Source organism: Rattus norvegicus, chromosome 19 (assembly GCF_036323735.1).
Source record: "Rattus norvegicus strain BN/NHsdMcwi chromosome 19, GRCr8, whole genome shotgun sequence".
NCBI lineage: Eukaryota > Metazoa > Chordata > Mammalia > Rodentia > Muridae > Rattus > Rattus norvegicus.
The window spans coordinates 23140293-23153841 of NC_086037.1; the positions used below are offsets into that span (position 1 = coordinate 23140293).

Below are 13549 nucleotides of genomic sequence, written 5' to 3' on the forward strand. Positions count from 1 at the left end.
TAAGAGTACTTTATGGGATTTACTTCCCAATACGTTAGCCGTACTTAAATCCATGTCTCAGGGTTTGTTTCTCTAAAAGACTAAAATTAAGACACAAAGAATTTCTATGAAGATTCATGAACTTTTGTTAATTTCTCCTTCGCTCATCTTTAGAATCCTTTCATATCTTTAATATCTTACTTCTGTGACTGTGCCCTGCCTAGGGTACAATACAAGCCTTCTGCAGCTCACTAGCAGAATTAATGAACTAAGCTAGTTAGCCAGTTTTAGTAAAAACAAAACTGAAATTGTGACTATTAGTACAGTTAGAAATTATTGAAATATTTTTAAAGGTACACAGGTATTTTCCAAATATAAAAAAATCAGCAATAATTGCATAGGAAAAGAAGAGAATTCTATGAAAAAATGACATAAATACCTTGCAAATTATGTAAGCTCTAGGTCTAACGTAAGTGAAAGCTATTCATAATTCTTTAGCCATGCAGATTCTATGGACAGAGCACCGTCTGTCTAATCAAATGCCTCTATTCTGTCTTTGTCTCATGCCAGCCTAACCACACCGATAGGTATTCATAAACTGCACTGTGGTTCTCTGTAATCTTCTAGTGCCTTCTGAACTTGACTAGGAATCAAGCCAAGAGACACATGTAAGTTACCCACAGACTTTTAAGACTTTTACTCAATAACCTTATCAGCTAGATACCATCAGAATCCAGTCTGAAAAAAACAGATGTACATGGTATGTGTGTGTCCATCTGTGTGAGTTTCCAAACTAAAAAAATAAAATAATAATAATGAAAATTTTAAATCTGTAATTACAAGTTAAGAGTAAGAAATCATGGAGATAGGGTTAAAACTAAAACAAACAAGTTACATTAGAACTAATTTTAAAAAGCATAGTGACAGAATTTTGGAGTGTGACAATCATACCAGGTTTTAAAGAAATGGGACCATGTCAAAAATAAAAATGCATGTGACTGGGAATTCTGTGGCTGAGTACTAAAACAGACGTTTTCATGGTACCTCCAGAAATGGCCAAAGAAGTACTATCAGTAATCTGAATAAAGAATAGAAGAGTCATGTGGTGTAAATGAGTGGTGGAAACAACACACAAGAGTTTCCCATAAAGCAATATGTCTTGACCCGCATCAGAGCACATCTGCCATTGAATAAGAGTCATTCATTCATTCTTCTTGAAGAACAAGCATGCTGGAGAGAGGAAGTTTAACAATGTGGATGCATTGTAGCTCTTGTGGATGCCAACTTGAATGTTCTCAGCTTGGTTAGTGTGTGTGTGTGTGTGTGTGTGAGAGAGAGAGAGAGAGAGAGAGAGAGAGAGAGAGACAGAGACAGAGACAGAGACACAGAGACACAGAGACACAGAGACACAGAGAGGATATTCCTGAACTGACAGATACTACTGTGCCTCAGTTGTTAAGACCCCAAAGAACCAACAGAACTCAAAAGCTTTCCAACCTCTCTAAAGAAGATAATGTCCCCCAGGATGTTGTCAGAAAGCCCTTAAACAAAGAAGGTAAGAAGCCCGGGACCAAAACAGCCAAGATGAAGTGTCTTCTTCCTCCATGCGCCCCGCAACAGAAGCACTGACATAGTTCTCTGAAGAAGTACCGTACTAAAGAAAACACTATAGTGTTGCACAATATGCTAAATTTTGGCCAAGAGAATGAAGGGAGCCAAAGGAAAAATGCCAGGAACGGATTGTCAAGAGGCGTAGGCTGCCCTCAGAGTACTTCTACTTCGAACTCTGAGTCCAGTAAAACATAAGTCTTGAAGTGTAACAGATAATCAGCCCTTCAAAATACAATCAAATAAAATGGGGGGGGAGCACAAGTTAGTTGGTACAATAACCAAAAGTCCTATCACACATTTTGATAAATATTAGAAACTCTGTATTGGGCAGGACCCCTGCCGGAGACACCGCCGGACCCTGAAGGAAACAGACCGGATAAACAGTTCTCTGCACCCAAATCCCGTGGGAGGGAGAGCTAAACCTTCAGAGAGGCAGACAGGCCTGGGAAACCAGAAGAGACTGCTCCCTGCACACACATCTCGGACGCCAGAGGAAAAAGCCAAAGACCATCTGGAACCCTGGTGCACTGAAGCTCCCGGAAGGGGCGGCACAGGTCTTCCTGGTTGCTGCCGCTGCAGAGAGCCCCTGGGCAGCACCCCACGAGCGAACCTGAGCCTCGGGACCACAGGTAAGACCAAATTTTCTGCTGCAAGAAAGCTGCCTGGTGAACTCAAGACACAGGCCCACAGGAACAGCTGAAGACCTGTAGAGAGGAAAAACTACACGCGCGAAAGCAGAACACTCTGTCCCCATAACTGACTGAAAGAGAGGAAAACAGGTCTACAGCACTCCTGACACACAGGCTTATAGGACAGTCTAGCCACTGTCAGAAATAGCAGAACAAAGTAACACTAGAGATAATCTGATGGCGAGAGGCAAGTGCAGGAACCCAAGCAACAGAAACCAAGACTACATGCCATCATCGGAGCCCAATTCTCCCACCAAAACAAACATGGAATATCCAAACACACCAGAAAAGCAAGATCTAGTTTCAAAATCATATTTGATCATGATGCTGGAGGACTTCAGGAAAGACCTGAACACACTTAGGGAAGCACAGGAAAACATTAATAAACAAGTAAAAGCCTACAGAGAGGAATCGCAAAAATCCCTGAAAGAATTCCAGGAAAACACAATCAAACAGTTGAAGGAATTAAAAATGTAAATAGAAGCAATCAAGAAAGAACACATGGAAACAACCCTGGATATAGAAAACCAAAAGAAGAGACAAGGAGCTGTAGATACAAGCTTCACCAACAGAATACAAGAGATGGAAGAGAGAATCTCAGGAGCAGAAGATTCCATAGAAATCATTGACTCAACTGTCAAAGATAATGTAAAGCGGAAAAAGCTACTGGTCCAAAACATACAGGAAATCCAGGACTCAATGAGAAGATCAAACCTAAGGATAATAGGTATAGAAGAGAGTGAAGACTCCCAGCTCAAAGGACCAGTAAATATCTTCAACAAAATCATAGAAGAAAACTTCCCTAACCTAAAAAAAGAGATACCCATAGACATACAGGAAGCCTACAGAACTCCAAATAGATTGGACCAGAAAAGAAACACCTCCCGTCACATAATTGTCAAAACACCAAACGCACAAAATAAAGAAAGAATATTAAAAGCAGTAAGGGAAAAAGGTCAAGTAACATATAAAGGGAGACCTATCAGAATCACACCAGACTTCTCGCCAGAAACTATGAAGGCAAGAAGATCCTGGACTGATGTTATACAGACCCTACGAGAACACAAATGCCAGCCCAGATTACTGTATCCAGCAAAACTCTCAATTAACATTGATGGAGAAACCAAGATATTCCATGACAAAACCAAATTTACACAATATCTTTCTACAAATCCAGCACTACAAAGGATAATAAATGGTAAAGCCCAACATAAGGAGGCAAGCTATACCCTAGAAGAAGCAAGAAACTAATCGTCTTGGCAACAAAACAAAGAGAATGAAAGCACACAAACATAACCTCACATCAAATATGAATATAACGGGAAGCAATAATCACTATTCCTTAATATCTCTCAATATCAATGGCCTCAACTCCCCAATAAAAAGACATAGATTAACAAACTGGATACGCAACGAGGACCCTGCATTCTGCTGCCTACAGGAAACACACCTCAGAGACAAAGACAGACACTACCTCAGAGTGAAAGGCTGGAAAACAACTTTCCAAGCAAATGGTCAGAAGAAGCAAGCTGGAGTAGCCATTCTAATATCAAATAAAATCAATTTCCAACTAAAAGTCATCAAAAAAGATAAGGAAGGACACTTCATATTCATCAAAGGAAAAATCAACCAAGATGAACTCTCAATCCTAAATATCTATGCCCCAAATACAAGGGCACCTACATATGTAAAAGAAACCTTACTAAAGCTCAAAACACACATTGCACCTCACACAATAATAGTGGGAGATTTCAACACCCCACTCTCATCAATGGACAGATCATGGAAACAGAAATTAAACAGTGATGTAGACAGACTAAGAGAAGTCATGAGCCAAATGGACTTAACGGATATTTATAGAACATTCTATCCTAAAGCAAAAGGATATACCTTCTTCTCAGCTCCTCATGGTACTTTCTCCAAAATTGACCATATAATTGGTCAAAAAACGGGCCTCAACAGGTACAGAAAGATAGAAATAATCCCATGCGTGCTATCGGACCACCACGGCCTAAAACTGGTCTTCAATAACAATAAGGGAAGAATGCCCACATATACGTGGAAATTGAACAATGCTCTACTCAATGATAACCTGGTCAAGGAAGAAATAAAGAAAGAAATTAAAAACTTTTTAGAATTTAATGAAAATGAAGATACAACATACTCAAACTTATGGGACACAATGAAAGCTGTGCTAAGAGGAAAACTCATAGCGCTGAGTGCCTGCAGAAAGAAACAGGAAAGAGCATATGTCAGCAGCTTGACAGCACACCTAAAAGCTCTAGAACAAAAAGAAGCAAATACACCCAGGAGGAGTAGAAGGCAGGAAATAATCAAACTCAGAGCTGAAATCAACCAAGTAGAAACAAAAAGGACCATAGAAAGAATCAACAGAACCAAAAGTTGGTTCTTTGAGAAAATCAACAAGATAGATAAACCCTTAGCCAGACTAACGAGAGGACACAGAGAGTGTGTCCAAATTAACAAAATCAGAAATGAAAAGGGAGACATAACTACAGATTCGGAGGAAATTCAAAAAATCATCAGATCTTACTATAAAAACCTATATTCAACAAAATTTGAAAATCTTCAGGAAATGGACAATTTCCTAGACAGATACCAGGTATCGAAGTTAAATCAGGAACAGATAAACCAGTTAAACAACCCCATAACTCCTAAGGAAATAGAAGCAGTCATTAAAGGTCTCCCAACCAAAAAGAGCCCAGGTCCAGACGGGTTTAGTGCAGAATTCTATCAAACCTTCATAGAAGACCTCATACCAATATTATCCAAACTATTCCACAAAATTGAAACAGATGGAGCACTACCGAATTCCTTCTACGAAGCCACAATTACTCTTATACCTAAACCACACAAAGACACAACAAAGAAAGAGAACTTCAGACCAATTTCCCTTATGAATATCGACGCAAAAATACTCAATAAAATTCTGGCAAACCGAATTCAAGAGCACATCAAAACAATCATCCACCATGATCAAGTAGGCTTCATCCCAGGCATGCAGGGATGGTTTAATATACGGAAAACCATCAACGTGATCCATTATATAAACAAACTGAAAGAACAGAACCACATGATCATTTCATTAGATGCTGAGAAAGCATTTGACAAAATTCAACACCCCTTCATGATAAAAGTCCTGGAAAGAATAGGAATTCAAGGCCCATACCTAAACATAGTAAAAGCCATATACAGCAAACCAGTTGCTAACATTAAACTAAATGGAGAGAAACTTGAAGCAATCCCACTAAAATCAGGGACTAGACAAGGCTGCGCACTCTCTCCCTACTTATTCCATATAGTTCTTGAAGTTCTAGCCAGAGCAATCAGACAACAAAAGGAGATCAAAGGGATACAGATCGGAAAAGAAGAGGTCAAAATATCACTATTTGCAGATGACATGATAGTATATTTAAGTGATCCCAAAAGTTCCACCAGAGAACTACTAAAGCTGATAAACAACTTCAGCAAAGTGGCTGGGTATAAAATTAACTCAAATAAATCAGTTGCCTTCCTCTATACAAAAGAGAAACAAGCCGAGAAAGAAATTAGGGAAACGACACCCTTCATAATAGACCCAAATAATATAAAGTACCTTGGTGTGACTTTAACCAAGCAAGTAAAAGATCTGTACAATAAGAACTTCAAGACACTGAGGAAAGAAATTGAAGAAGACCTCAGAAGATGGAAAGATCTCCCATGCTCATGGATTGGCAGGATTAATATGGTAAAAATGGCCATTTTACCAAAAGCAATCTACAGATTCAATGCAATCCCCATCAAAATACCAATCCAATTCTTCAAAGAGTTAGACAGAACAATTTGCAAATTCATCTGGAATAACAAAAAACCCAGGATAGCTAAAGCTATCCTCAACAATAAAAGGACTTCAGGGGGAATCACTATCCCTGAACTCAAGCAGTATTACAGAGCAATAGTGATAAAAACTGCATGGTATTGGTACAGAGACAGACAGGTAGACCAATGGAATAGAATTGAAGACCCAGAAATGAACCCACACACCTATGGTCACTTGATTTTTGACAAAGGAGCCAAAACCATCCAATGGAAAAAAGATAGTATTTTCAGCAAATGGTGCTGGTTCAACTGGAGGGCAACATGTAGAAGAATGCAGATCGATCCATCCTTATCACCCTGTACAAAGCTTAAGTCCAAGTGGATCAAGGACCTCCACATCAAACCAGACACACTCAAACTAATAGAAGAAAAACTAGGGAAGCATCTGGAACACATGGGCACTGGAAAAAATTTCCTGAACAAAACACCAATGGCTTATGCTCTAAGATCAAGAATCGACAAATGGGATCTCATAAAACTGCAAAGCTTCTGTAAGGCAAAGGACACTGTGGTTAGGACAAAACGGCAACCAACAGATTGGGAAAAGATCTTTACCAATCCTACAACAGATAGAGGCCTTATTTCCAAAATATACAAAGAACTCAAGAAGTTAGACCGCAGGGAAACAAATAACCCTATTAAAAAATGGGGTTCAGAGCTAAACAAAGAATTCACAGCTGAGGAATGTCGAATGGCTGAGAAACACCTAAAGAAATGTTCAACATCTTTAGTCATAAGGGAAATGCAAATCAAAACAACCCTGAGATTTCACCTCACACCAGTGCAATTGGCTAAGATCAAAAACTCAGGTGACAGCAGATGCTGGCGAGGATGTGGAGAAAGAGGAACACTCCTCCATTGTTGGTGGGATTGCAGACTGGTAAAACCATTCTGGAAATCAGTCTGGAGGTTCCTCAGAAAATTGGACATTGAACTGCCTGATGATCCAGCTATACCTCTCTTGGGCATATACCCAAAAGATGCCTCAACATATAAAAGAGACACGTGCTCCACTATGTTCATCGCAGCCTTATTTATAATAGCCAGAAGCTGGAAAGAACCCAGATGCCCTTCAACAGAGGAATGGATACAGAAAATGTGGTACATCTACACAATGGAATATTACTCAGCTATCAAAAACAACGAGTTTATGAAATTCGTAGGCAAATGGTTGGAACTGGAAAATATCATCCTGAGTGAGCTAACCCAATCACAGAAAGACATACATGGTATGCACTCATTGATAAGTGGCTATTAGCCCAAATGCTTGAATTACCCTAGATCCCTAGAACAAACGAAACTCAAGACGGATGATCAAAATGTGAATGCTTCACTCCTTCTTTAAATGAGGAAAAAGAATACCCTTGGCAGGGAAGGGAGAGGCAAAGATTAAAACAGAGACTGAAGGAACACCCATTCAGAGCCTGCCCCACATGTGGCCCATACATATACAGCCACCCAATTAGACAAGATGGATGAAGCAAAGAAGTGCAGACCGACAGGAGCCGGATGTAGATCGCTCCTGAGAGACACAGCCAGAATACAGCAAATATAGAGGCGAATGCCAGCAGCAAACCACTGAACTGAGAATAGGTCCCCTATTGAAGGAATCAGAGAAAGAACTGGAAGAGCTTGAAGGGGCTCGAGACCCCAAAAGTACAACAATGCCAAGCAACCAGAGCTTCCAGGGACTAAGCCACTACCTAAAGACTATACATGGACTGACCCTGGACTCTGACCCCATAGGTAGCAATGAATATCCTAGTAAGAGCACCAGTGGAAGGGGAAGCCCTGGGTCCTGCTAAGACTGAACCCACAGTGAACTAGTCTATGGGGGGAGGGCGGCAATGGGGGGAGGGTTGGGAGGGGAACACCCATAAGGAAGGGGAGGAGGGAGGGGGATGTTTGCCCGGAAACCGCGAAAGGGAATAACACTCGAAATGTATATAAGAAATACTCAAGTTAATTAAAAAAAAAAAAAAAGAAACTCTGTATTACAAAGCTTAGCAGAATATGAAACGACTATTCATAGAAGACTACTGAGGTGTCCTCTGATTTTATACTAGTGCATGGAGCACTCATGACCAACAGTCTTAAACCTCTGAGTACACGTGGGTGGGACCCATATTCCTCTCCTTCCCTCAAGTTTGCAAACTAAGTCCCAGCAGTTTCCAAAATGAAAACATTTCTCACTGCCTCTGCCTCTGTCTTCTCCATGATTTCTCTTTCTCATTCATAGCTTTCCCTCTGTCTGACTCTTTGCTGTATTATCTGTTTGGGAGATGCCTTGAGAATTCTACAAATGCCTTATCTAACTTTCTGAAAATCAGGCTGTGGGACTAGATCCCCTGAACTGGGTTCTCAAGATCTATGTATGTATCATGGACCTCTGAATTGTCTCTCTGGGTCTCTTTCTTTATTTGGCTTCTTCTTCTTTCTTTAATGTCTAACGACAGAAATGGAACAAGTATGACTTACTTTAAAAAATACATTTTTGCATACAAACTAAATGCAAATAGCCTTTTGAAAATAGTTTTTGCTATTCTAATATACTAGCCACGTGTTAAATAGTAATGCTCATTGAAAGACATAAGCCCCATCTTCATGATGCATTCATGAATATGAAGTCCCAAATAAAGAATGAACATACTACAACTAGCTGAAACTACCAAAAGGTAGCACATTGATCTCATAAAATCATAAAATTATTCCAATTAAGTATAACTTACTTGCGTCATTCATTTTAATTCTTAAGAAGATTGGTCTAGTAATACACAGTACCTAAATAACACTCAACTGATGAACTATAAATAGAAAGACAATGATAAAAAAAGTGTGTCCTTATATTTATGAGCAGAACCCTAACAATTTGAAGTAATACGTGGTTTATTCTGCCCAGTATGCTTTAACATTTACCAATATTACAATTTAATATTCATTTCAGGAGTGGCGAACCCCTCCCACAATGGGCAAAGAGTCATCCACTGAAACTCTCAAGGCCTCCAATCCTTCCACAGTCACTTCAAACTTTCTGACTTGTGGCTCAAGCTAAGCCATTCATTTAAAATCTCTTGGAAATCCGATTTAAAAATAAATGTGTCTCAGTATGAATATGTCACTTGGTAAAGTATTTGCCTAGCGTGCAGGAAACTCTGGGCTCTCCAACACAGCATTAAGAAAGACATGATGATACCAACCTGTAGTCCCAGCACTTGGGAGGCAGAGGGGGAAGGAGCTTGAGTTCATTGTCATTCTTAGCTACATCAAGAGTTCAAAGTCAGCCTGGGCAGATGAGAGCCCTATTGCAATATATGAATAGGTAGAAAATAGGTAGGTAGGTAGGTAGGTAGGTAGGTAGGTAGGTAGGTAGATGGGTAGGCAGGTAGGTGGATTGGTGGGTAGGTAGGTGAGTAGGTGGGTAGGTGGGTGAGTGGGTGGTTGCATGGATGGATGGATGGATAGATGTATGTATATATGCATGGATGGATGGATGGATGGATGGATGGATGGATGGATGGATGGACAGACAGATAGTCTCTATTACAATGTTGTCTGTTTCTCTTCTTCAGGAAACAGTAGATTCTTTTTATTTTCTGATCCATAGGTCTCTGGAGCAACTTATTGCTTATACCCTCTGTGGAATCTGATTTCTTTATCTGTGTTTCCAACCCCTTCCCTTTAAATTTCCTGCTACACTTTGTGTAGCCAAATGAGGAGTCTGTTGTTTATAACAAAAAAAACTCTAATGAACTCATCTAAGTACTCAGCGAGCCACTTTACGATGCAAATGGAAATATAAAAAACACAATCTCCCTTCCATTGCTAGGAGTAGATAGAGGTCTTTTCAATAAGTAAAAATTGGTTTAAACCTAGCAGCAAGCCAGAAGGGACTGCAATACTTACATTTTTTTCTGTCCATCCATTCTTCTAGCTCTCCAAAGTATATAATCTGTCTTGTTCTCCAAAGACCAAGACGGTGTCTAACACGGTGGATTAAGCTCCGATACATTTTTATAACTGCTTTCAAATTCGGCCCATGATACAAAGCCTAGGAAGAGTAAAAACATACCATTATATATATTATATATATTATATCATATATATCATATATCATATATTTCTGTTATTTATAACCAGAGTAAACAACTTAGGTAAAAGCCAGTCTTAAAAATCTGCACAGAAGCTGGTTGCTGCCGCTGCAGAGAGCCCCTGGGCAGCACCCCACGAGCGAACCTGAGCTTCAGGACCACAGGTAAGACCAAATTTTCTGCTGCAAGAAAGCTGCCTGGTGAGCTTGGGACACACGGAAGCAGAATTTCTCTAGGACCGGGCACGTTCTGTGTTTACCGGAAGTCCCACACCCGCGGATCCCGGCCAGCAGCAGCTCTCTGCTCCCAGACCGGTGAGAGAGAGACCCAACCGCCTGGTCAGGTGGGCACTCCTGAGGCTGCAGAGCGGAAGAGACCACCAACACTGCTCACCCCTGCCCACATCCCTGGCCCAAGAGGAAACTGTATAAAGCCTCTGGGCTCCCATGGGGGAGGGCCCAGGAGCAGCAGGACACCTGCCTGAGACACTGCAGGAACCTGAAAGAAACAGACCGGATAAACAGTTCTCTGCACCCAAATCCCGTGGGAGGGAGAGCTGAACCTTCAGAGAGGCATACAAGCCTGGAAAACCAGAAGAGACTGCTCCCTGCACACACATCTCGGACGCCAGAGGAAAAAGCCAAAGACCATCTGGAACACTGGTGCACTGAAGCTCCCGGAAGGGGCAGCACAGGTCTTCCTGGTTGCTGCCGCTGCAGAGAGCCCCTGGGCAGCACCCCACGAGCGAACCTGAGCCTCGGGACCACAGGTAAGACCAAATTTTCTGCTGCAAGAAAGCTGCCTGGTGAACTCAAGACACAGGCCCACAGGAACAGCTGAAGACCTGTAGAGAGGAAAAACTACACGCCCGAAAGCAGAACACACTGTCCCCATAACTGACTGAAAGAGAGGAAAACAGGTCTACAGCACTCCTGACACACAGGCTTATAGGACAGTCTAGCCACTGTCAGAAATAGCAGAACAAAGTAACACTAGAGATAATCTGAAGGCGAGAGGTAAGCGCAGGAACCCAAGCAACAGAAACCAAGACTACATGCCATCATCGGAGTCCAATACTCCCACCAAAACAAACATGGAATATCCAAACACACCAGAAAAGCAAGATTTAGTTTCAAAATAATATTTGATCATGATGCTGGAGGACTTCAAGAAAGACATGAACACACTTAGGGAAACACAGGAAAACATTAATAAACAAGTAGAAGCCTACAGAGAGGAATGGCAAAAATCCCTGAAAGAATTCCAGGAAAACACAATCAAACACTTGAAGGAATTAAAAATGGAAATAGAAGCAATCAAGAAAGAACACATGGAAACAACCCTGGATATAGAAAACCAAAAGAAGAGACAAGGAGCTGTAGATACAAGCTTCACCAACAGAATACAAGAGATGGAAGAGAGAATCTCAGGAGCAGAAGATTCCATAGAAATCATTGACTCAACTGTCAAAGATAATGTAAAGCGGAAAAAGCTACTGGTCCAAAACATACAGGAAATCCAGGACTCAATGAGAAGATCAAACCTAAGGATAATAGGTATAGAAGAGAGTGAAGACTCCCAGCTCAAAGGACCAGTAAATATCTTCAACAAAATCATAGAAGAAAACTTCCCTAACCTAAAAAAAGAGATACCCATAGACATACAAGAAGCCTACAGAACTCCAAATAGATTGGACCAGAAAAGAAACACCTCCCGTCACATAATTGTCAAAACACCAAACGCACAAAATAAAGAAAGAATATTAAAAGCAGTAAGGGAAAAAGGTCAAGTAACATATAAAGGGAGACCTATCAGAATCACACCAGACTTCTCGCCAGAAACTATGAAGGCCAGAAGATCCTGGACTGATGTCATACAGACCCTAAGATAACACAAATGCCAGCCCAGGTTACTGTATCCTGCAAAACTCTCAATTAACATTGATGGAGAAACCAAGATATTCCATGACAAAACCAAATTTACACAATATCTTTCTACAAATCCAGCACTACAAAGGATAATAAAGGGTAAAGCCCAACATAAGGAGGAAAGCTATACCCTAGAAGAAGCAAGAAACTAATCATCTTGGCAACAAAACAAAGAGAAGAAAAGCACACAAACATAACCTCACATCCAAATATGAATATAACAGGAAGCAATAATCATGATTCCTTAATATCTCTCAACATCAATGGCCTCAACTCCCACTAAAAAGACATAGATTAACAAACTGGATACGTAATGAGGACCCTGCATTCTGCTGCCTACAGGAAACACACCTCAGGACAAAGACAGACACTACCTCAGAGTGAAAGGCTGGAAAACAACTTTCCAAGCAAATGGTCAGAAGAAGCAAGCTGGAGTAGCCATTCTAATATCAAATAAAATCAATTTCCAACTAAAAGTCATCAAAAAAGATAAGGAAGGACACTTCATATTCATCAAAAAAAATCCACCAAGATGAACTCTCAATCCTAAATATCTATGCCCCAAATACAAGGGCAGCTACATACGGAAAAGAAACCTTACTAAAGCTCAAAACACACATTGCACCTCACACAATAATAGTGGGAGATTTCAACAGCCCACTCTCATCAATGGACAGATCATGGAAACAGAAATTAAGCAGTGATGTCGACAGACTAAGAGAAGTCATGAGCCAAATGGACTTAACGGATATTTATAGAACATTCTATCCGAAAGCAAAAGGATATACCTTCTTCTCAGCTCCTCATGGTACGTTCTCCAAAATTGACCATATAATTGGTCAAAAAACGGGCCTCAACAGGTACAGAAAGATAGAAATAATCCCATGCGTGCTATCGGACCACCACAGCCTAAAACTGGTCTTCAATAACAATAAGGGAAGAATGCCCACATATACGTGGAAATTGAACAATGCTCTACTCAATGATAACCTGGTCAAGGAAGAAATAAAGAAAGAAATTAAAAACTTTTTAGAATTTAATGAAAATGAAGATACAACATACTCAAACTTATGGGACACAATGAAAGCTGTGCTAAGAGGAAAACTCATAGCGCTGAGTGCCTGCAGAAAGAAACAGGAAAGAGCATATGTCAGCAGCTTGACAGCACACCTAAAAGCTCTAGAACAAAAAGAAGCAAATACACCCAGGAGGAGTAGAAGGCAGGAAATAATCAAACTCAGAGCTGAAATCAACCAAGTAGAAACAAAAAGGACCATAGAAAGAATCAACAGAACCAAAAGTTGGTTCTTTGAGAAAATCAACAAGATAGATAAACCCTTAGCCAGACTAACGAGAGGACACAGAGAGTGCGTCC

General features: G+C 40.5%; 1 protein-coding gene across 9 annotated transcripts in view; it reads right to left on the reverse strand.

The window, feature by feature from the left end:
• The window catches only part of Iqcm (IQ motif containing M), a 230308-nt gene that overhangs the window by 63465 nt on the left and 153294 nt on the right, over window positions 1-13549 (reverse strand). For all 9 annotated transcript variants that reach the window (XM_063278184.1, XM_063278180.1, XM_063278183.1 and 6 more), the window contains one exon: window positions 10062-10206. In XM_063278184.1, the coding sequence (XP_063134254.1) occupies window positions 10062-10206 (145 nt within the window). The remainder of the gene's footprint in view (window positions 1-10061; window positions 10207-13549) is intronic.